General features: G+C 41.1%; 1 protein-coding gene and 1 long non-coding RNA gene across 2 annotated transcripts in view; one reads left to right on the top strand and one right to left on the bottom strand.

Annotated features, from left to right (window-relative positions):
- The window catches only part of LOC117678971 (uncharacterized), a 29,173-nt gene extending 13,746 nt beyond the window's left edge, over positions 1 to 15,427 (bottom strand). Inside the window, exons 1-2 of the long non-coding RNA XR_015729270.1 lie at positions 15,352 to 15,427; positions 14,237 to 14,365 (exon numbers count right to left, since the gene is read on the bottom strand). This is a non-coding gene — a long non-coding RNA (uncharacterized LOC117678971). The remainder of the gene's footprint in view (positions 1 to 14,236; positions 14,366 to 15,351) is intronic.
- A 111-nt stretch (positions 15,428 to 15,538) lies between these two features.
- Positions 15,539 to 20,800, top strand: part of STPG2 (sperm tail PG-rich repeat containing 2) — a 181,474-nt gene continuing 176,212 nt past the window's right edge. Inside the window, exon 1 of the mRNA XM_087875365.1 lies at positions 15,539 to 15,713. Within this exon, the coding sequence (XP_087731491.1) occupies positions 15,608 to 15,713 (106 nt within the window). The 5' untranslated portion in view covers positions 15,539 to 15,607. The remainder of the gene's footprint in view (positions 15,714 to 20,800) is intronic.

Below are 20,800 nucleotides of genomic sequence, written 5' to 3'. Positions count from 1 at the left end.
GGTAGTTCTCAACTTACCACAGTTCATTTATTGACCATTCAAAGTTACGACGACAATGAAAAAAAGTGAAAGTGAAAAAAGTTTTTACACTTACGACTTTTGCAGCATCCCCATGGTCAAAACTCAGGCGCTTGGCAATTGGCTCATATATATGACGGTCGCAGTGTCCAGAGGTCATGTGATCACCTTTTGTGACCTTCTGACAAAGTCAATGGGGAAACCACTCTCACCTAAAAAACGTGTCACTAATTTACCAACTGCGGTGATTCACTTAACAACCGTGGCAAGAAAAGTCGTAAAAATGGGTCAAAACTCACTTAACAAATGTTTCGCATTTGGGCTCAACTGTGATCGTAAGTTGAGGACTATCTGTATCTGGCGGTTCTGCTTATGGTTTCAATTAGAAGTAGGATTTCAGTATTTTGGATAGGAAGGGGAGTTTTAACTTTTGAGATGTTTGGTTTTAATCATAATTTTATAACACTTCATTTCTTTGATGTCGCCTACAGGTTAGAGCTACCATATTTGACTTGGAGAAAAAAAAACCTGTTACTATTAGATAAACCCTTTTTGGGATCTACTCGGGGCTAACATATATGGCAGCAAGCTGGGGAAATTAATTCAAGGTGATGAAGTGGTGGAAAGATGTTTAGAAGCTGGTATTCCAATATTCACTTAATGGGAAGACAGCAGAGAAATAGAAAAGCAGTCTGAAAACTGGTATTTCAGAGACTCTGCAGTTTTCTAATCTAAATCAACATCACTCTGAATCAGCTGTCAACGTCTAACCCTTAGCCTGGAGCTGTTGTTCAGTTATTCAAATGCTTTTGACTCTTTATGACCCAATGAATATCATCCCAAAAGGGATCTGTCAGTAATGGCTTGAGTTCTTGTAATTTATGTTTTTGCACTATCAATGATAGCACCTAGCTGCCTAGTCTTCTGGCAGCCTCTTTTTCAATTGCCTTTGTTTTTTTCCATACATCAAGTTGTTCTGCAATGACTCCAATTGTGTCTTCGCAGCAACTAAGTTTTATTTCATGTGAGTGGTCTGGTTTTGGTTCATCTAGTACTGAATGATTTGTTCTTCCTCTACTACCTTGGAGCCGAACTACTATATATGGCTAGCAAAAATCAGAATAACCACTAGAAAGCACCAAGAAACGTATCCAGTAGTAATCTGGATTTTCCCCCCAGGTTAGTTATGGTAAAACTCGAAAGAAAGTGGCCACACAAAAACTTAATGTTGTAGCAGGAATGAAATAATCTTTTTGATTTGAAAAACCCTTCCAAGTATTAGGATGAGACTTTGGAATGGAATATTCAGGCAAAATGTTCAGAAATGTGCATGTTTTATTCCACTTTGATAAATGTCTGAAGCGCAATTATGCTAATTTATAAAGTTTGACTGTCAATCAATTAGCTACCAGGTGCATATGAAGTAGATCCTTCTTAATCACTACTTGCTTTTTTAAAACCAAAATTAAGAACATTGAGAAGCAATATTTAGGGATGATATTAGAGCAAACTGTCAGTTAATATTTTGGTGATGTGTGTTTAATATTGTGGGTATGTGTTATGTTCTTTGTTCAGTGAAATATGATTGGATGACTATTTATTTTGCTGTATAATATCACACGTAATATGTACAACCCAGAAAACAATACTGGGTTGTCAATTGCTTGGCCATAAACACATCTTTATAGTAGCCGTACTATGAACAGTAGCAGAGTAGCAGAGACCTATGGATACTATAGTGATTGTCATGGTACATTATATATCACATAATAATTAAGCAAATAAAGATTCTTATGTGCATGAAAAAAATATTTGTACTAGAATTGTATCATATGCTTTTAGACCATTCTCTGGAGAAATATGAGCAGAGGTCATTATTTTTACTCTTTGCAGGATGCATCCAGCATAATCAAATTGTAAAGTTATTTTAACATTAAGCTAATTAAACTGATTCATGCACATATTGTGTGCCTTGATTAGATAGTCTGCATTCCACTTCAAACTTGCATTTGAGTCTGCATACATTAATATACTAAAGATGATATTTTCTAACTATTTATACATTATAATTGCAACCCCCCCCATTTCTGCCATGAAAGTCGCTAGGATCATCCCAGGTGATCATGCTGTATCTCAGCTTGGAGTTTGGACTTGTCATGGACTAATAATTCCTCAGCTGACCATTTAGTGAATGGCCGTTCATTCACACTATAACATTAGTGAAAAAGGGCCTGCCAATCTAAGCATTTGGTAGTATAAAAAGTCACTTCGAGATAAAGGAGGAACAAAATAGGTGTACTACAGGGGTGGGTTCTACTTACCTTTACTACTGGTTCGCAGCGGGGCCGTGCGCACACTCTTCTGCGCAAGTGCAGAACCGGTGTGAACTGGGGGCAACCCACCACTGGTATACTACCACTATTCCAATCCTGTCAGAAATAATCTACAAGTGCAAGTAATGCCATCTTTACTATATTCCGGTTTAAAACTTCACTGAAAGGAGTCCAGATAATTTGCTTCCTCCAGGACCTTCTGAAGCTGCAAGTGATTCCCCCAAGGACAATTTTTTTCCCCATATCACTGGATGAAGCAATGTTTCTTGAGGATGGAATAGATCACCCTCTCCTTGAATGCAGACAGGACTACATTCTCACTGAAGATGAATCTGCCACTGTCTACGGTAGGCCCAACTACATGTCTTTTTCCAGACTGATTAGAAAAACGTCCAACCAGGGAGAATAACATAGCTGTATGGATTAAACCAGCTAAGTTTCATCACCAAAAAAACCTGATGTAACCATGTATTTCCCTGGAGCCATGGAACATTGCTTTCTTGCATTCTCATTTCTGAATCCCTCATAGAGCACCGCAGTCTGAATGAATTTGAATAATTAGATCAAGTTTAATAGTGCTCATGCCAAAATTTCATAGCAGCTCTATATGATAAATATATAGTTGTTTCCTTGAATTTAAAGAGAAAAGATTTTCAAATTAAGTGTTCACTGGCGTCCAACATCAGGTACTAACTTAGAAAAATTACAGTAGCTCTTAGCATGAGTCAAATGCCAGCATCTTCAGAAGATATTAATATCTTCTTAAAAGGATGTTTGTAAGTAAGTAATGGCTGCATTCATTCTTCATGCTAAGCCACAGTATAGATTGCTTTTGGCTTAATGTGATATGTAAATAATTTAGCTGTATCTGTAAAACAGGCCACTACTTCTTGCTCAATAAATAATTTTTTTTCCTCTAAAAAAGAATTCTAAGTTATCATTGTGGTTGATATCTGCTATTTAAAATGCTTTGAGTACTTTGTCATGGATATTTATTGTTTGTTTGGCTATGCAATCTTTCTGTGTTTATTGCCCCAGGAGACTTCTATGAAATATGTAAAATCCATGTATTACAAGAATTATGTAATTCCTAGACCCTTTAAAAATAAAATGTTACAAGTATTAGCAAACAGCAAACAGGATTACCTTTTTTCCAAGTACCACGGTGAGGACTTCATAACTATAAAAGTTTTGTGTTGTATACCTAGAGAAGAATGATAAAGTATCTGAGATTAATTCATACTAGCTGATCTGAGCTGCAAAAATTTGGATGACCACAGGATGGCAGGAAAGAGCCAAACTCTTCTCTATTTTCTGCAATCTGTGTTTATGGATTTATGTCTTCTTTAATGGCTGTGAAAATTGGCTTCCTAAAGTTCAACATTGTGAAAAAAAAATTCACATTTTTTTTTTGTTTTTGACTGTTTTTGTCTCTGTTGTATCCTTGATATCAAATTTCTATCAATTAACTGAAAAGGAGAACTGCACAGAAAGTTCAAAGCAGTAGCCAACCTGAATGTAATAAAAAGCAGACAGCAAAAAGTGAATAGACCGTTCATTAGGAATGCCTGACAGTCAGCTTGTGAGCTGCGCAGAATTGTGTTCAAAATGGGTCGCAGTACAAATATTTTATATAAATAAATGAATCAAGTAATAAACCTGGTTTCATCATCTTTAATAAAACGTGGAAACATCCCCACGATAAGTTTTGCATTATGATAAAAAGACTTATTCAAAAAGAAGCAGAAAACTTTGTATTGAATAATAATAATAATAATAATAATAATAATAATAATAATTTTATTGTCATTGTACGTGTATACACAGTATACCCATACAACAAAATTCACTTAACACCCAAAGACCAGGTCCAACACACATAACAATCCCCAAACACACTTCCACCCACCACAATTCCCCACCCCTAAACCACACAAACATCCACACAACAGACCAAGCAATGCTGTCCCACAGCTCACTGATGGTGGCCTTTTAGTTAATTGTTGAGTGCAATTATAGCTCTGGGATAAAAACTATTCAGAAAACATGTGGTCCGAGTTTTAATTGTTCTGTATCTTCTGCCAGAAGGCAACAGTCCAAAAAGATTGTAAGCAGGATGGGAAGAGTCTCTGAGAATGTTATGCAACTTCCTCAAACAACGAGATTCGAAGATGTTGTCCAGGACTGGTAGCTGGAGACTGATGATATTCTGGGCAGTTTTAATGATTCTCTGTAGAGCTTTTTTGTCTGCTACAGAGCTGTTCCCATACCATGCAAGAATGTCGTATGTCAGGACACTCTCAATGGTGCTGCGATAGTAGGACAGAAGTAGATGCTGAGATAGATTTATCTTCCTGAGCATTGAAGTTCCTAGGCTTAATAAGATTGCAGGTAGTCCTTGATTTATGACCATAATTGGGACCAGAACTGCTGCTATGTGAGGCAGTTATTAAGCGAGCTGAGCTTCCGGTTTCCGGTGCTCCTGTGCACCGGGGGGCTGCTTTTCTAGTTTCCGGCGCTCCCCTGCACTCGGTGCTGAAAAGGTTCGCTAATACTGCCCCTATTGGTTCTTTAAAATGAGTATTTTGAATCTGTCCAAATATGATGGCTAGAGACTAATGTACTGTGAAAATACCAGTGTTAGATTATCAGGGCCCTGTTGAAGATACACAAATTTTGGAAAAGTTTGTGAGAATTATATGCAATATGTCATTTTTAATGAACAGCTATCCCTTCTTGAAAGAAAAATCTATAAGATTTAAAATTATACTAATAATAGTAAAAACCCTCTGTAATCCTTGAGACCTGTAAGAATGTGGGGAGGGGAAACCCACCTTTCCTAATTAAGACCATTTCAAAGAACAATATCTTATCAAGAAGCTTTGGAAACATAATTAAGGTTATGAACTGCCACATGAATACAAAAGACATTCTTTTTTAGTTTTTCAAATCACAATACATAATATGAATGTTATGACTTCGGTTTTGTCTGCTTGCATTTGGATAACTCTGAGTCATTTCTTTTCATGTATGAATTAGTGCTATTGTGTTTCATAATCTGTTCTCAAAGATGAAGACTTCCTAGCTTTCTTTAAAGTTGTATATCTATGTGATATAGTCTCTCTAGGCGAGCTTTCAAAATAAAGAACATTTCTTACAGAGGTTGCAAAGAACATTTTATTACTCCACTTAGGAAATAAAAGGAGAGAGAAGAGTAGATTTTTTACAGTTTTGTTGGAGCCAGAAATTCAGCTGCTCCCAGTAATAGATGTGCCAAGGCAATATCCTAGAATTGTGGGATTGGAAGAAGTCTCTAGGATCATCTAGTCCAACTCTCTGCAGTGTGCAGAAAATCCAATTAAACCATCCTCAAAAATAGCCTCTTCTTAAAAACCTCCAGAGACGGGGAACTTAGAGCTGTAGGTAGACTATTCTACTGCTGCACAGATCTTATTGTCAGGAAATTTGTCATTAAAACAAAATCTAGTTGCAACTCAACAGCCGTTATTTCTAGCCTGAATTCTGTGGAACGATACAGTAATTTGGGCGAAACATACCTACAAATAAAAATACATAGTCATTTTTTTTTTTAGCAGCGTAACTAGTATTATGAGATAAACCCAGGAGCAAAACACAGCACACAGCGCCTTTTAGATAAATAACAGTCGTTTTATCTACAGTTAAATATTTACAGACTTATACGTGGTTAAATACCTTATCATACAGCTACTGACACATGGACAGCAATGAGATACACAATGAGAGAGAACATGAGGAGAAGGCATGAGGAGAAGGAAACGCACTCTAATGGCTTCCCTTATATAGGCAGCTTCTTACCCAGCTTCTTAAAGTGGCAGTAACCCTGCTGCCTCATCCCCTTGCATCAGCTTCCGGTTGCCTCCGCTTACAACCTTCCATCAGCTTACAGCTATTAAATCTGCATACCCTGACACATACACTCTTTCCAAAAATAATTGTGATAATCTAGATGATGCAGGCCGCATATCTGCCAATGTTGTTCTTCTCACTACAGTCTGCTTTGCACGGCTGGTTTCTTTTCTTGTATCAGCCGGTGCTTCCAAAACTAGATAATGGAGGAATACCAAAAATAGAAACAGGTGGTTCTTAATTTTGGCACATTAACTTTCTATCTATGGCATGTCAAGATGAGGAAAGTAATCTAGCCACTTGGTTCACCAGAAAGGGTGTGAGAAGAACCAAAAGATTGAAGTATTTGGCTTCTGGAGGAAGAATAGATCCTCAGAGGTGGAGGCGAAGTCAAAAGGGGGACACCAATGCAACCCACTGCTTTGCAGCCACAGAAGCAGCACTATGAAATTGTTGTCACAGCACTTCTTCTGAAGCTGGAATGGATTAAATTAATTTATGGAATTAATGAACACATTATTCATTACGTCACTAAATGTCAATGGTAGCTTTTATAACATGAGTCCCGGTTCCTAGAGCAACTATCTCACCCCAATGGGACTGGCCTGCCCCACTTGTGCCAGCAGAAGGGCATCCTGTGGACCAAGGAAATCCAGCTGGCAGGGTCCAGAAGAGCCTTTTCTGCTATGCCTCCCATCCTTTGGAACACTGCAGTCCTGGAGGTAAGTTCTGCCACCATCCTCTTGACCAGGGCTGTCAAACTCCTGGCCCAAGGGCTGGATGTGTCATGTGCAAGCCATGCCCATGCCCGGTTTAGCGAGGGGAAAAAAAGTTCTGATGCGTCATGTGCCGCTGTCGTGAGTTTGACACCCCTGCTCTTGAGGTTTTAAGGACCTGCCTCTGCCTATTGGTCTGGGGCCTTAGATCGGTGTGTGCCATTCTGGAAGTGGTTAGTGGATTAAATCAAAGATCCCACATTTATCTCATTTTATAGTCCCACATTGTAGCTAATTCTCTGCTGATTTTAATATATTTATTGTACTTAATATTTTACAGTATGGTTTTATCATGTTGTAAGATGTCCAAAGTCAATGTGATGGTGAGATGTAAATTTAATAATATATATATATATTAATTTGATTTATATGCTGCCCTTCTCCGGAGACTCAGGGCGGCTTACAATGCGCTAAGCAATAGCCTTCATCCTTTTGTATATTTATACAAAGTCAGCTTATTGCCCCCACAACTGGGTCCTCAATTTACCTACCTTAGAAAGGATGGAAGGCTGAGTCAACCTTGAGCCTTGGTGAGATTCGAACCTGCAGTAATTGCAGGCAGCTGGTTAATAACAGGGTGCATTAGACCACTGTACTATCAAGGCATTTATTATTATTAATAATAATAATAAATCTCCACACCTGCAACCAGTTTGTCAGATAACCTGATAGGTTCTAAAGTTTCCAGGAATACTTACTTATCTGCACCACACCAGTGAAGAGCAACTGGTGGTAATTTTTATACCTGACAGTTAATTCTTGAATGGACAATGAAGCAAACTCAGGAAATCATCAATAACTTCTTCAATTTGTTCAACATTAAAACAGTAAAGAGAACATCATTCTCCAGCCTAATTATGGAGGCAAAATCAAGACCAGCACTAATAGAGCAATTTATGTTTGTATAGGTTTCTGATAGCTCAGATTGGAGGATAGAACTTTTAAGGTGGCCATTTTGCTGGGCCCATAGTGAAAGATATTGGGTTTAACAAGTTCAACAACATTTGAAAGGGCACGTGTTGTATCTTCCTAAGTATATGTTAAATCTGAAAGTCAAAGGAAGATATAATGAGGTGTCTACCATTGTATATAGCATGTTTTATCAATAATGCTTAGAAGGTCTGTGACTATTCCCCTCACAAAGCTTATTTTAATGGAAATGATAATTCTGAAGAAAAAAAAATTAAGTGAAGTCATTATCAAACCAATTTTCCTGATTATTCAGGGAAGGGTTTTGATTTGAAATGGAGATTATATTCATCTATTATTAATGTAACCTAGAAGTAATGTATTATAGCACTGAGTGGAGCTGAAAGGGATTGACTTCAGAGACCTGTTCATGATTGTGCATAGATTCAGCTGTACTGCAGTACTGTCCTCTAGAGAATCTACTAATTCCCTAAACTTAAATTGGATCACTTTATAGATCAAAGGCCAGTATGATCTGCTTGATGATTAGTGATAGATCAGTTTCTTCCTAAAACTTTTATTTATGCTTTCATTAGTGAGTAGAAATATACTGCTCAAAAAAATAAAGGGAACACAAGCAGAACACATCCGAGATCTGAATGAATGAAATAGCCTTATTAAATACTTTGTTCTTTACATACTGCTCAAACAACTAAAGGGAACACAAAATTACTGTATGTAACGAACAAAGTATTTAATAAGGCTATTTTATTCATTTAGATCTCGGATGTCTTCTGCTTGTGTTCCCTTTATTTTTTTGAGCAGTGTATATATTCCTGCTATTTACTTTAGTTTTAAGTGTAGTTTGCAACAACAAAAAACCTACAAAATAATACAGACCAATAGTGTATATTTGTATCAGGCAACTTCAAGAAGAGATGGATGTTTTAAGAGACAATGGCAGGAGAAGAAAAACGATCTCCAAACTATAAGAGGAAAAATTCTTTTGCTATAGCCAATAGTGTACCATTGATTCTACATGTTTGTATTTAATTTTATGGTTCACATCTGGCAGAATAGGATGTGGATCAGTGGTGAAATCCAAATTTTTTTACTTCTGGTTCTGTGGGTGTGGCTTGGTGGGCGTGGCAGGGGAAGGATACTGCAAAATCTCCATTCCCACCCCACTCTGGGGCTAGCCAGAGGTGGTATTTGCCAGTTCTCTGAACTACTCAAACTTTCCGCTACCGGTTCTCCAGAACCTGTCAGAACCTGCTGGATTTCACCCCTGACGTGGATGCCTTCTGATTTACTCATTTGTATTTTGAGTAAATTTTGGTTAAAGGCAATAATGAGAACTGGACAGAAAGCTTGTATGCTTTTCAGCTGCAGAGAAATATGCCAAATGGAAAGGCAGTCAGTGTAGGCATTTTAAATGTCAGATTCTATAGACTTTCACTGAAGAGGTGGAGGTCTTCATACATTTTTACTATGTAGACTGCCTTTTAATCGAAAGAATGAGTCACTGGAGCCTCCTACTCTTCATTCACAATTGTCAATATGATACTGTGACTTTTCACAAGTGCAGAACTTCCCTTGGAAATAGGCATTTCTTTACATTTTCAAAATCTGTCATTGATTTTACAGCAATCATGAATAAATGTTCAAAGCTTGAAGTAAAGATAAAAAAGCAGCCACCATAAGCTCAGACTATATAACTACATATGAAACTATTTCAGGTTTGAACATAATATACCCAGATATAATTTACCAGGAACATTCCTACTTTCTTGGTGGTATTGGAGAAGACTGGGAAGACCTAACTGAATCATGCCTAGATTATTACAACTATATTATAATGTATTAGTACTGTTATTTTTTGCTAGTTACTGTCCATGGATATGATATACTGTGCAGACTCGCCCTTCCTTGATGAAACTCATTTTGCAGTGAAAGGTCTATTCTGAATAAAAAGAAATAGATTCCAAGCTGAGCTCAACTGCTGGTGACTTCGTGACATATTCATATAATTTTCTTTGTAACCACAGAAACATATTTTTTTTCCCTTAGGAGGAAGTTGTTTTTTTTCAACTTCCAATCTTTATATTTGATAGTACTCTTCCATCCAAATAACTTGCAAGATCAGTCAAAATCAACCAAATGTTATAAGAATGCCAATCTGGCAGAAGAGGAGTGTCATGTCAAAAGTTGGGTGTGTGTGTTGTGTGTGTTAATAGGTATATTTACTTATTTATAGTGTTTACAGGCTGCTACGCTTCAAATGGCTTCTGGAGGTTTCCAATATCATAATACATAAACACATAGCACAATAAAACAAAACAAACACAAATATATCAGCAGTAAAATACAGTAGTCTATCTTAGCAGCGATAAGGTGTAAGTAACTGTTGCCATGTTCTCCTGTTCTAGAAAGTCTGCAGCTGGCACATCAGCCAAACTTGCATAGGCTGTCAGTGGCAATCATAGCCAACACTCTGATTGCTTCTGAATTTCAGATCTTGACTAAATACTTGGCATAATTTCCTGCCAGGTTGCTGGGAGAATCCCCAACAGCCACCGGGGTACATGAGTTACTAAGGATTGGCCATTTGAACCCTGTAGAGATAATCAGTGACAAACAGTTTCATTCAGACCAAGAAATGATTATGGCAAAGGATGATGATGAGGATGATTAGGTTTGGAGGATGCTCATTCTAAAATAACTCTTGCTGGTTTACAGTTATACCTCATATACAAGCTCTCACCTCAAAAAACTAAGCAGCCAAGGTTTTGAAGACTTTCAGAACTGCACCAAGGTGGGAGTTACATGGATCTCAGGGAATGAGGGATATCATTCCAGAAGGAAGACTCCTTAAAACATTCTTCATCTTCAGATTGTATATTAACAACTCTGAGGTGAAAACTAAGTCTTAACATATGGTTGATTGTATGAGTCAAGTTTGAAATTTCATGGGATAAGTTGATGGTTTTCATAGAGGCCATGAATTCTTACCCTTCCCAGAACAACCTTTCTGCCTAGGAAGGGCGATTGAAAACCCCCAATAGCCAGGAAAACTCCAAAATCAGCCCAGCAATAAGTTCCAGGTATTAAGGAAGGGATACTGCAATGTAATAGTGAATCTGCAATAACATTTGAGCCTCAAGTTTTGTTAGAAAGAGCAGCAAAGCACAGAAATAATGGACACCTAAAAATAATGGGTAATGATAACAGATCTATATTATAGATCTTTCAATTGGAACATCTAAAGTAGCCTTTATTGGACAGCCTCTACATATTTTGAGCATTAGAAGAAAACAAAAGTAAATTCTTCCTTTTTAAAATTTCCTGCCTTTAATTATTCAATGCTGTCCCTTGTGGTCTACGGCAGTGGTCCCCAACCCCCGGTCCGTGGACCGGTGCCGGGCCGTGGAGTACCTGGCACCAGGCCGCGCAGCGGCCGGGGGACATGAACGCTGCAGCACAAAGGCTCCTGGGCCGTGCGCAATGGGCTGTGCGCAAAAGCTCCTGGGCCGTGCCCCCACCCCTGCGCGCGCTCAGCTGGCCGCGGCGATAAAAAGGTTGGGGACCACTGGTCTATGGTACTATGAATAGGACAGTTACAACTGAACATGCTGGTCACTGATTTCAAGACACAACCATAAATTACAAACCACAACAATTTGTTCGCAATAGATTTATTATAAAATGTTAACCCAAACACCATCATAAACATTATGATTTAATACAATACCATATGTGAAACCTAGATGACTCAGATGTTATGCAAAGTTATTGCTTATTTTACTATGGTTGATAAATACCGGTAATGTTTTCTATTATAGTAAGCCAAACACCACAATAAACAATCAATAGCTAATTTCACAGAATACTCTTAAGTTAAAATCAAATAAACCATATTACTATTATGGTCGAATGAAATACTATGCCATAGTATGGTTTGATTTTGCCCTAGTATCTCATGTGATCCAGCCACTGTGGCTGGTAGACCATGGTTTAGGCAAGAGAGGTGGCAGTCACTTCTAGAATTAACTATTTTTGGCTGTTTATAATTTGTTGGGTATGTAAAATCCTTCATCAGTCTGCTTAGAATTTGAAAGCAATGACTGATTCCATGGTGACGTTCCCCATTTTATTAAAATAGCTTAATATGTTTTCTGTTTGCCTTGTAGAGCAGAAATGGACACCAGTGGATTAGCCATCTGGATCATAATGACTTTTGAAGCAGTTCATGATGATAAATGTTGAATGTCTTGTTATGCAAGCATAAAATAAGCCATGTTGTAAAATAGATTATTTAATTATGAATGCAAGCACAGAGGTAATTATGGTAAGCTAAGGTATCTTTGGGGAAATTTATTGGTTTTATTAGCAGAAATTTAGGAAAGATTAGTTGATAACCAAATACACAGAATGAATTCAAGTCATAGAACTAAAAACAACAACAACCCCAAGATTTAATTAAAAGCAGGCTCAGACTTCATTTAATTCATATTTGCGTCCATTCTTGCCACACTGTGTAATGATTTACAGTCCCCCCTCCTTTATCATTACACTATGTATTTAAAACATTTTAAATTATGGCTTCATATATTAAACTACATCACAGGCACCCTAGTATTACTGCAAAGAAACAGGGAAGAATTAATTGCTCTAAGTATTGATTGAAAACAATAGGAATAGATATCACCTACCACTGTGCTCATAATATTAAATGAAGTGATTTCCCCCCACTATATTAAAAAGTGACATCAAATAGATGGTGGATTTTTTTTTAATAGTGACCCTAAAGGCAGCTAGCTGGCAATCTTCCTACTGCTTTTATGAAGGCTAATCTTATTTTGAAGATTGCTATTTAATTACCAGTGAGAGAATCAGCATGGCATTGTGGTTAGAATGTCTGTGGGAGACCTGTTTTCAAAACTCTGCTTGACCATTAAACTCACTGGTTCAGTACCGATCCCTTCCCCAGGGTGACAATAAAATGAGTGGGAAGGAGAAAGTGAAGTATACATATAAATTAGTTTCCTGGTAGAATATAGGAAACTAAATAAAAAAAATCTAATAAATTTTCCTTTTGGTTAGAATAGCACATTTTTCATTTACAAAGACAAATACAGATGATCAAGTCATGTATTTTAATTTACTGGACACTTTTCTTGAGAGACAGTGTAAGAAAAGGTGCACCAAAGCATGCTTTTAGTTTAACATTTCACAGCTTAGTTGTGCAAATATGCTTTTAAAGTAAATGCTGAAGGTCAAAGCTGTCTATTTTTTCTCAACAGCTTAGATTTAAAGAAAAGTATCGATCTATTCCTTATGAAGTGGAGTCATAACTGAGCACTAGAAGTTCAAATTTTAGATCAAAACAAATAAATTGTAGCTATAATCCTCAAGACATTTGGCAACACATCCATTAAATTCTGAGAGATTTAGTTCTAAATAAACAAGTGTACGATTTTATTGAATTTGAAAAATAAATTTAAATTAATTACATAAAAATTTAAATGCAAAATTAAAAAAGTTAAGCTGAATTTATGGCCAAACTGCCTGCAATGCCAGTATATCTGTTTACAGAGATTATGCTCACTCAGGTATTTCTAAACCCAACATATTGTTTGAACCAGTGATGGAATTCAATTTTTTTTACTACTGATTCTGTGGGCGTGGTTTGGTGGGCGTGGCAGGGGAAGGATACTGCAAAATCTCCATTCCCACCCCACTGCAGGGGAAGGATACTGCAAAATCCCCATTCCCTCCCCACTCCTGGGGGAAGGATATTGCAAAAACTCCATTCCCACCCCACTCAGGGGCCAGCCAGAGGTGGTATTTGCTGGTTCTCCGAACTACTCAAAGTTTCCGCTACCAGTTCTCCAGAACCTGTCAGAACCTGCTGAATAACACCCCCTGGTTTGAACCTAGGAAACCAAACTATTCTGAATCAAGAGCGGGACCATTCTAACCCCAAAGTGAATTGTTAACCAAAGTACTTCTGGCTGGTGATCCAATACTGACTAGGCCTAGGGTCACTAATTCACCAAGCATGTGAGACTAAAAATGCAAACTGTCCCATTACAAACTCACCGGCAAGGCCTAGCAGTCACAGGACATGACTTCTAAAGCCTTGACTGCAGCAGCTGGGAAATGGCCAATGGCCAATGGCCATTACTCTTTTGGCACAACAATCATAGGATACAGGTAGTCCTTGATTTATGACATTTGATCCCAAAATTTATGTTTCTAAGTGAGAAATTCGTTAACTGAGTTTCCCCCCCATTTTATGACTTTTCTTACCACATTTGTTAAGTGAATCACTGCAGTTGTTAAGTCAGTAATACCACTGTTAAGTGAATCCGGCTTCCCCATTGACTCTGCCTGTCAGAAGGTTGCAAAAGGTGATCACATGACTCCAGGACACTGCAACTGTCATAAAAATATGAACCAGGTGTCAAACATCCGAATGTAAATCACCTGACCATTGGGGATGCTGCAATGATTGTAAGTGTGAAAAATAGTCATAAGTGTGAAAAATAGTCATAAGTCAGTAATGTTGTTTAGTGAATCTGGCTTCCCCATTGACTCTGCCTGTCAGAAGTTTGCAAAAAACGATCACACAACCCCAGGTCACCGCAACCATCATAAATACAAACCAGGTATCAAACATCCGAATGTAAATCACGTGACCATGGGGATGCTGCCACAGTCATAAGTGTGAAAAATAGTCATAAGTCAGTAACATGGTTGTTAAGTGAATCCAGCTTCCCCACTGACTCTACTTGTCAGAAGGTGCAAAAGGTGATCACATGACCCCAGAACACTGCAACCGTCATCAAAATACGAACCAGGTGTCAAGCATCTGAATCAGGGGTGGGTTCTACTTACCTTTACTACCGGTTCGCAACGGGGCCGCACGCGCACGCTCGCTTCTGCACATGCGCAGAAGCATTTTGATGACGGTGGGGTCGGTGGGCGGAGCCTCCCGCCGGTTTTACTACCGTTTCTATAGAACCAGTGCGAACCGGGGGCAACCCACCACTACCTATCTGAATATAAATCACCTGACCATTGGGGATGCTGCAACGGTCATAAGTATGAAAAATAGTCATAAGTGTGAAAAATAGTCATAAGTCAGTAACATGGTTGTTAAGTGAATCTGGCTTCCCCAACCTTCTGCCTATCAGAAGGTTTGGCAAAGGTGATCACACGACCCCAGGACACTGCAACTTTCCTCATACATACGAACCAGGTATCAAACATCCGAATGTAAATCACGTGACCCATCATAGGGATGCTGCCACGGTCATACGTGTGAAAAATAGTCACGAGTCGCTTTCTTTCAGCGCCGCTGTAACTTCGAACGGTCACTAAAGGATCTGTGGTAAGACGAGGACTACCCGCAAGCCTTTTACCTTGTTAGTAAGATGGTGTACGCTTCCAGCAGCATCCATGAGGTACTGCGACATGAGAGGCCGCCTATCGCCGTCGACTAATCTCCCCCCCAAAAGGGGCACGAAGGCAGGTTCCCCCCCCACTCCACCCCCCCCGGGGCGAAACTAACCGTCTCGAGGGGGCGGGGCTCGTTTTCGGGCTGTCCTGGCAGCGGCGGCGCGTGAGGCGCGCGGTAGCCATGGCGACGGCTGCGCCTGCCGCCCGCGAGCCGGCGGCATGTACGACCGGACTCCCCGCTCCTTCCCTCTGACGGTGGGCTGCACGAGCCCCCACCTAGGCCCCGGCTGCTACGACTTGCCTTCCCAGAACAGGCAGATTCGAGGTGAGCGGCGGGAAGACGGGGCAAAAAAAAGAAAACAGCAACAAAAAACCAAGCCTTGCCTTCACTCCCGCCCGAAACGTTTATCTTTTTTTTTTTTCCTCCCTCGCGCGTCTCTACGTAACATGCCAATTATGTAGTGGCCGGGAAAGGTGGGTGGAATGGATGGCTGAGGAGAGAGAGAGGGCTTTGCTACCATTAACCTGGCTCTGGGAGCTTTACAAGCCAGCAACGCGACATCGGTTCCCAAACTACAGTAGCCATCCACTAAAACGGGTCTCCAACCTTGGCCGCTTTAAGACTTGTGGACTTCAGCTCCCAGAATTCCTCGCCCAGCAAAGCTGGCTGAGGAATTCTGGGAGCTAAAGTCCACAAGTCTTAAAGCGGCCAAGGTTGGAGACCCCTGCACTAAACTTTAACTTTCAGACTGTGCGAACAAAGGGGTTCCTGGGAGTTGTAGTTCCAATATACCTGGAGCTTTAGGCTGGAGAGTAATTTCCACTATACCTGCCATGAATTTAGAGCAGTGTTTCTCAAACTTGGCAGTTTTAAAATGTTGGATTTCAACTCCCAAAATTCCCTGGCTGGGATATACAGGGATAACTTTTATAAAAAAAGTTTTTTGTAGGATACAAAAGGATATACAAAAAACTTTTCTGTTGTTAAGTGAGACATTTGTGAAGCTGAGGTGCCTTGGGCCCAGTCTTGCGATACAATCTGGAATGAGTTTGAACCGTTGTGCCTTGAGGAAGGAGGCAAGGGTTCTTTGTGCTGTCAGGTTGACAGTCTGTTATTTAAACTGGTATCCTCTGGGATCGTGAAAGTGGTCATGGAAGCTGACCTTTGGTTGGGTCCTTACTATAGTAGTGGCTTCCTTAAGGGAGAGGATGATTCAACCTGTCTTGAAGAAAGTCATGTAGGGCTTTATAGATCATAATCACTAGCTTGAATTATACCTGGGACATTGGAACCCAGTGCGGTTCACAAAGTAGCAGTGTTACACGGACATAATAAGATTCTGTTTTATGGAGGACAGAAAAGCCGTAAGCACTCAATCTTGTCAGGGTTGAACTGGAACCTGTTCTTCCCCATCCAGACATTTACAGTGTCCAGATACTGAGAAGGACCCTTGATAACTTCCAGGGTGGATTTGATTTAAATCGAGTTGATTTAAATCACAATTTAAATCATGATTTAAATCACTAGTAAAAAGGCTTGATTTAAATCAACTTGATTTAAATCATAATTTTTAAAGAGCAACTGTCATCTCTGCTACTCCTTTGACCCACTGTTGACTCACCGATAGTCCCAGTGTTGCAGAATATACAGCCTCATGCTACATAACTAAGCTCCATTTCATGCTGAATAAACTAAATTATGTATCTTAAACAGAAAACCATCTTACGATAGATTTTTACCCCAAAAGTTTTTTATTAAAATAAATTCGATAAAAATCAAAAAAATCCGATTTAAATCAAAAAAATCCGATTTAAATCAAAAAAATCCGATTTAAATCAAAAAAATCCGATTTAAATAAAAAAAAATCTGATTTTTTTGATTTTTTAAAAAAAATCATTGATTTTTATCCACCCTGATAACTTCACTTGGACAGCCTGTATGGAGATGGATACCTGAGTATCTTTTGTGTGTGTGTGTGTGTAAGTGTATGTATGTACGTACGTGTGTGTGTGTGTGTGTGTATAGGTCTTTGGTTATTCGGGTTTTCTCCCGCATAAAATTGGAAGTGTCTTGGCGACGTTTCGACGAAGTCTCATTCGTCATCTTCAGGCTGGTGTTTTCGGCTTCATGCTTCTAGGAGCAATGTGTGTGATTGCAGCTGTTTCTTCCTTTTAACTGCCAGTGGGGGTGTGAACTGATTGGGTGGGAGCTTGGTTGTGTTCTGATTGGGTGGAGGTTTGTTCTGATTGGATGGGGGGTTGGCTGTGCTCTGATTGGATGGGGGTGTGTTCTGTTTGGGTGGGGGCTTGGTTGTGCTCGGGTTAGTCTGAGTTACAGAGGGATTTGAGCTGGTGAGCTGCGTTGCTGTTGTTTGGCTTCGTGGTCGTGGTCGTGCCACATCTTCATGGTGGGTGTCAGTTTGCTTCATGTATGGATTGGAGGGGTTGAAAGTGGCTAATGTAGCAGCTGTGGTCTGGCTTCTGGTTTGTGGTCGTGCCTCAGCATCGGTGTGGGTTTGAGTTTGCTTTTTGCGTGGATTGTGGTGGTGACACCCTGTGTGGTTTTCGTGAGTGTGGGTCTGGTGTCATTCTTTGTGTTAGGGACTCGTTTGTCAATAAGGGCGGGTTTCCAAATGGCTGGTAGGCGGGAAGTATCATCTCGTTTATTCATGCTGTGTGGGCGTTTTTCTATCTCGATGGCTTCTCTGATTATTCTGTTGTTAAAGTGTTCAGTTTTGGCAATCGTTCTGGTCTTTTTAAAGTCAATTTCATGTCCTGTGGCTTTAAGGTGTTGGACCAGGGAAGAAGTTGGTTCCTCTTTTCTGACTGAGTTCTTGTGTTCTTCAATGCGTGCACTTATTCTTCTGTTGGTTTGTCCTATGTATGTGGTGGGGCAGGCGGTGCATGGGATTTCATATACTCCTTGATTTTCTAACTCAATTTTGTCTTTGGGGTGGATATTTTTCGGTTTGTGCAGAATGCTGACTTGATGTTGTGTTTGTGGAGGATCTTGCTGATTCTGTCTGTGGTGCCTTTTATGTATGGGAGGAGGGCTTTGCTGTTTTCTTGTTCTCTGTCTTGGATTTTAGTGGGGGTTTCTTTTTGGATTAGGTTGGTAATCTTATTTCTTTGGAATCCATTGGATGTTAGTACATTAGTGAGAGTGTGTAGTTCGGTTTTTAGGTGTTGTTCGTCAGCTAAGTGTTTTGTTCTGGAGATGAGTGTCTTGGCTGGACACTCTGGGTGCTCCTCAAGGGGAGCCCCATGTAGAGAGCATTGCAGTAGTCCAGGCGGGAAGTGACGAGGGCATGAGTGACCGTATTTAATGAGTCCCGATCCAGCAACTGGTGAATCAGGCGAACCTGATAAAATGCCCTCCTGGCCACAGCCATCAAATGCCCTTCTAAAGACAGCTGTGAGTCCAGGAGGACACCCAAGTTGTGTACCCTCTCCGTGGGGGCCAACGACTCGCCCCCAATAGTCAGTGATGGCACCAACTTACTATATCGGGATGTCGGAAACCACAGCCACTTGGTCTTGGATGGGTTGAGTCTATTTCTCCCCATCCAGATCCGTACAGCCTCCAGGCACCGGGACATCACTTCAAGGGCATCGTTGGGGTGGTCCGGGGTGGAGATGTACAGCTGAATGTCCTCAGTGTACTGATGGTACTTCACCCCGAAACCACAGATGATCTCACCCAGAGGTTTCACATAAATGTTGAACAGAAGGGGCAAGAGGACCGACCCTTGTGGCACCCCACATACAAGGGGCCTCGGGGTTGACCTCTGCCCCCCTGCCAACACAGACTGCGACCGGTCGGAGAGAAAGGAGGAGAACCATCGCAACACGGTGTCCCCCAGCCCAAACTCTTCCAGCCAGTGCAGCATGATACCATGATTGATGGTATCAAAAGCCGCTGAAAGGTCTAATAGGACCAGGACACAGGAACAACCCCTGTCCCGAGCCCTCCAGAGATCATCAACCAATGCGACCAATGCTGTTTCTGTGCTGTACCCAGGCCTGAAGCCCAACTGGAATGGATCCAGATAAGCCGATTCATCCAGGTTCTGAGGGAGCTGTCACACTCTCAACAACCTTCGCAACAAAGCGAAGGTTGGAGACTGGACGATAATTAGCCAACACTGCCGGGTCCAGGGAAGGCTTCTTGAGGAGAGGTCTCACTGTCTCTTTCAAGGTGGCGGGAAAGACACCCTCACTCAAAGAAGCATTTATAATCCCCTGGAGCCAGCGTCGCGTAACCTCCCAGGAGGCCAGCACCAACCAGGAGGGACACAGTCCAATAAACATGTGGCCGCACTCAGTCTACCCAGTATCCTGTCCACGTCTTCGGGAGTCACAGAATCAAACTCTTCCCAGATAATATTCTCAAGACCTGCCTCCATCATCCCCCCTGAATCTACCCAGTCAGAGTCCAGGTGTTCCCAAATCTGAGCGATTTTGTCATACAGATAGTGTGGAAAGTCCTCGGCTCTACCCTCCAAGGGGTCCTCCCACGCTTCCTGGTGGAGCAGGGAGTGGGTCACCCTAAACAGGGCAGCCGGGCGATTATCTGATGACGCAATAAGAGTGGAAAAATAATTACATTTTGCCGCTTTTATCGCCACCAGGTAGGTCTTAATATAAGACCTTACCAGTGTTCGGTTGGATTCAGAGCGATTGGCTGTCCAACTGCTCTCCAGGCATCTTTTCCAGCACTTCATCTCCCTCAACTCCTTGGTGAACCAAGGAGCCAGGTGTGACTGGCGCCGGGTCAGGAGCCGCAAAGGCACGACCCAGTCCAAAGCTCCAGCGACCGCCCTATCCCAGGCGGCCGCTAGGACTTCAATCGAGCTGTGAGCCAGAGCCTCAGGAAATGGCCCAAGCTCCGTCTGGAACCTATCTGGGTCCATCAGGAGCCTGGGGTGGAACCACCTCATCGGTTCCGCCTCCCTGCGGCGCGGTGTGGCAGTTCGAAGGTCAAAGCAAAGGAGGGAGTGATCTGACCATGACAAGGGCTCCATCACTATATCCCCTATCTCAAGATCACTCAACCACTGACCAGAGACAAAAACCAAGTCCAGCGTGTTTCCCCCCATGTGAGTAGGGCCATGAACTAACTGGGTCAGGTCCATGGCCGTCATGGAAGCCATGAACTCCCGAGCCGTCTCAGACGCCTCACCGACGGATGGCAGGTTAAAATCCCCCATGACCATAAGCCTGGGGGTATCAACCGTCACCGCGGCTATAACGTTGAGCAGCTCGGGCAGGGCCGCCGCCACATGGCACGGAGCCAGGTACGTAACCAGCAAGCCCATCTGCGCCCCATGACCCCACTTCACAAGGAGGGACTCACATCCAGCCGTCTGAGGAACAGTGGCCTCCCTCGGACCAAGTCCCCCTTTAATAATA

Source organism: Pantherophis guttatus, chromosome 8 (assembly GCF_059756535.1).
Source record: "Pantherophis guttatus breed Tessera chromosome 8, ASM5975653v1, whole genome shotgun sequence".
In the NCBI taxonomy this organism is placed as follows: Eukaryota; Metazoa; Chordata; class Lepidosauria; order Squamata; family Colubridae; genus Pantherophis; species Pantherophis guttatus.
This window is presented reverse-complemented; position numbering and strand designations above follow the sequence as displayed.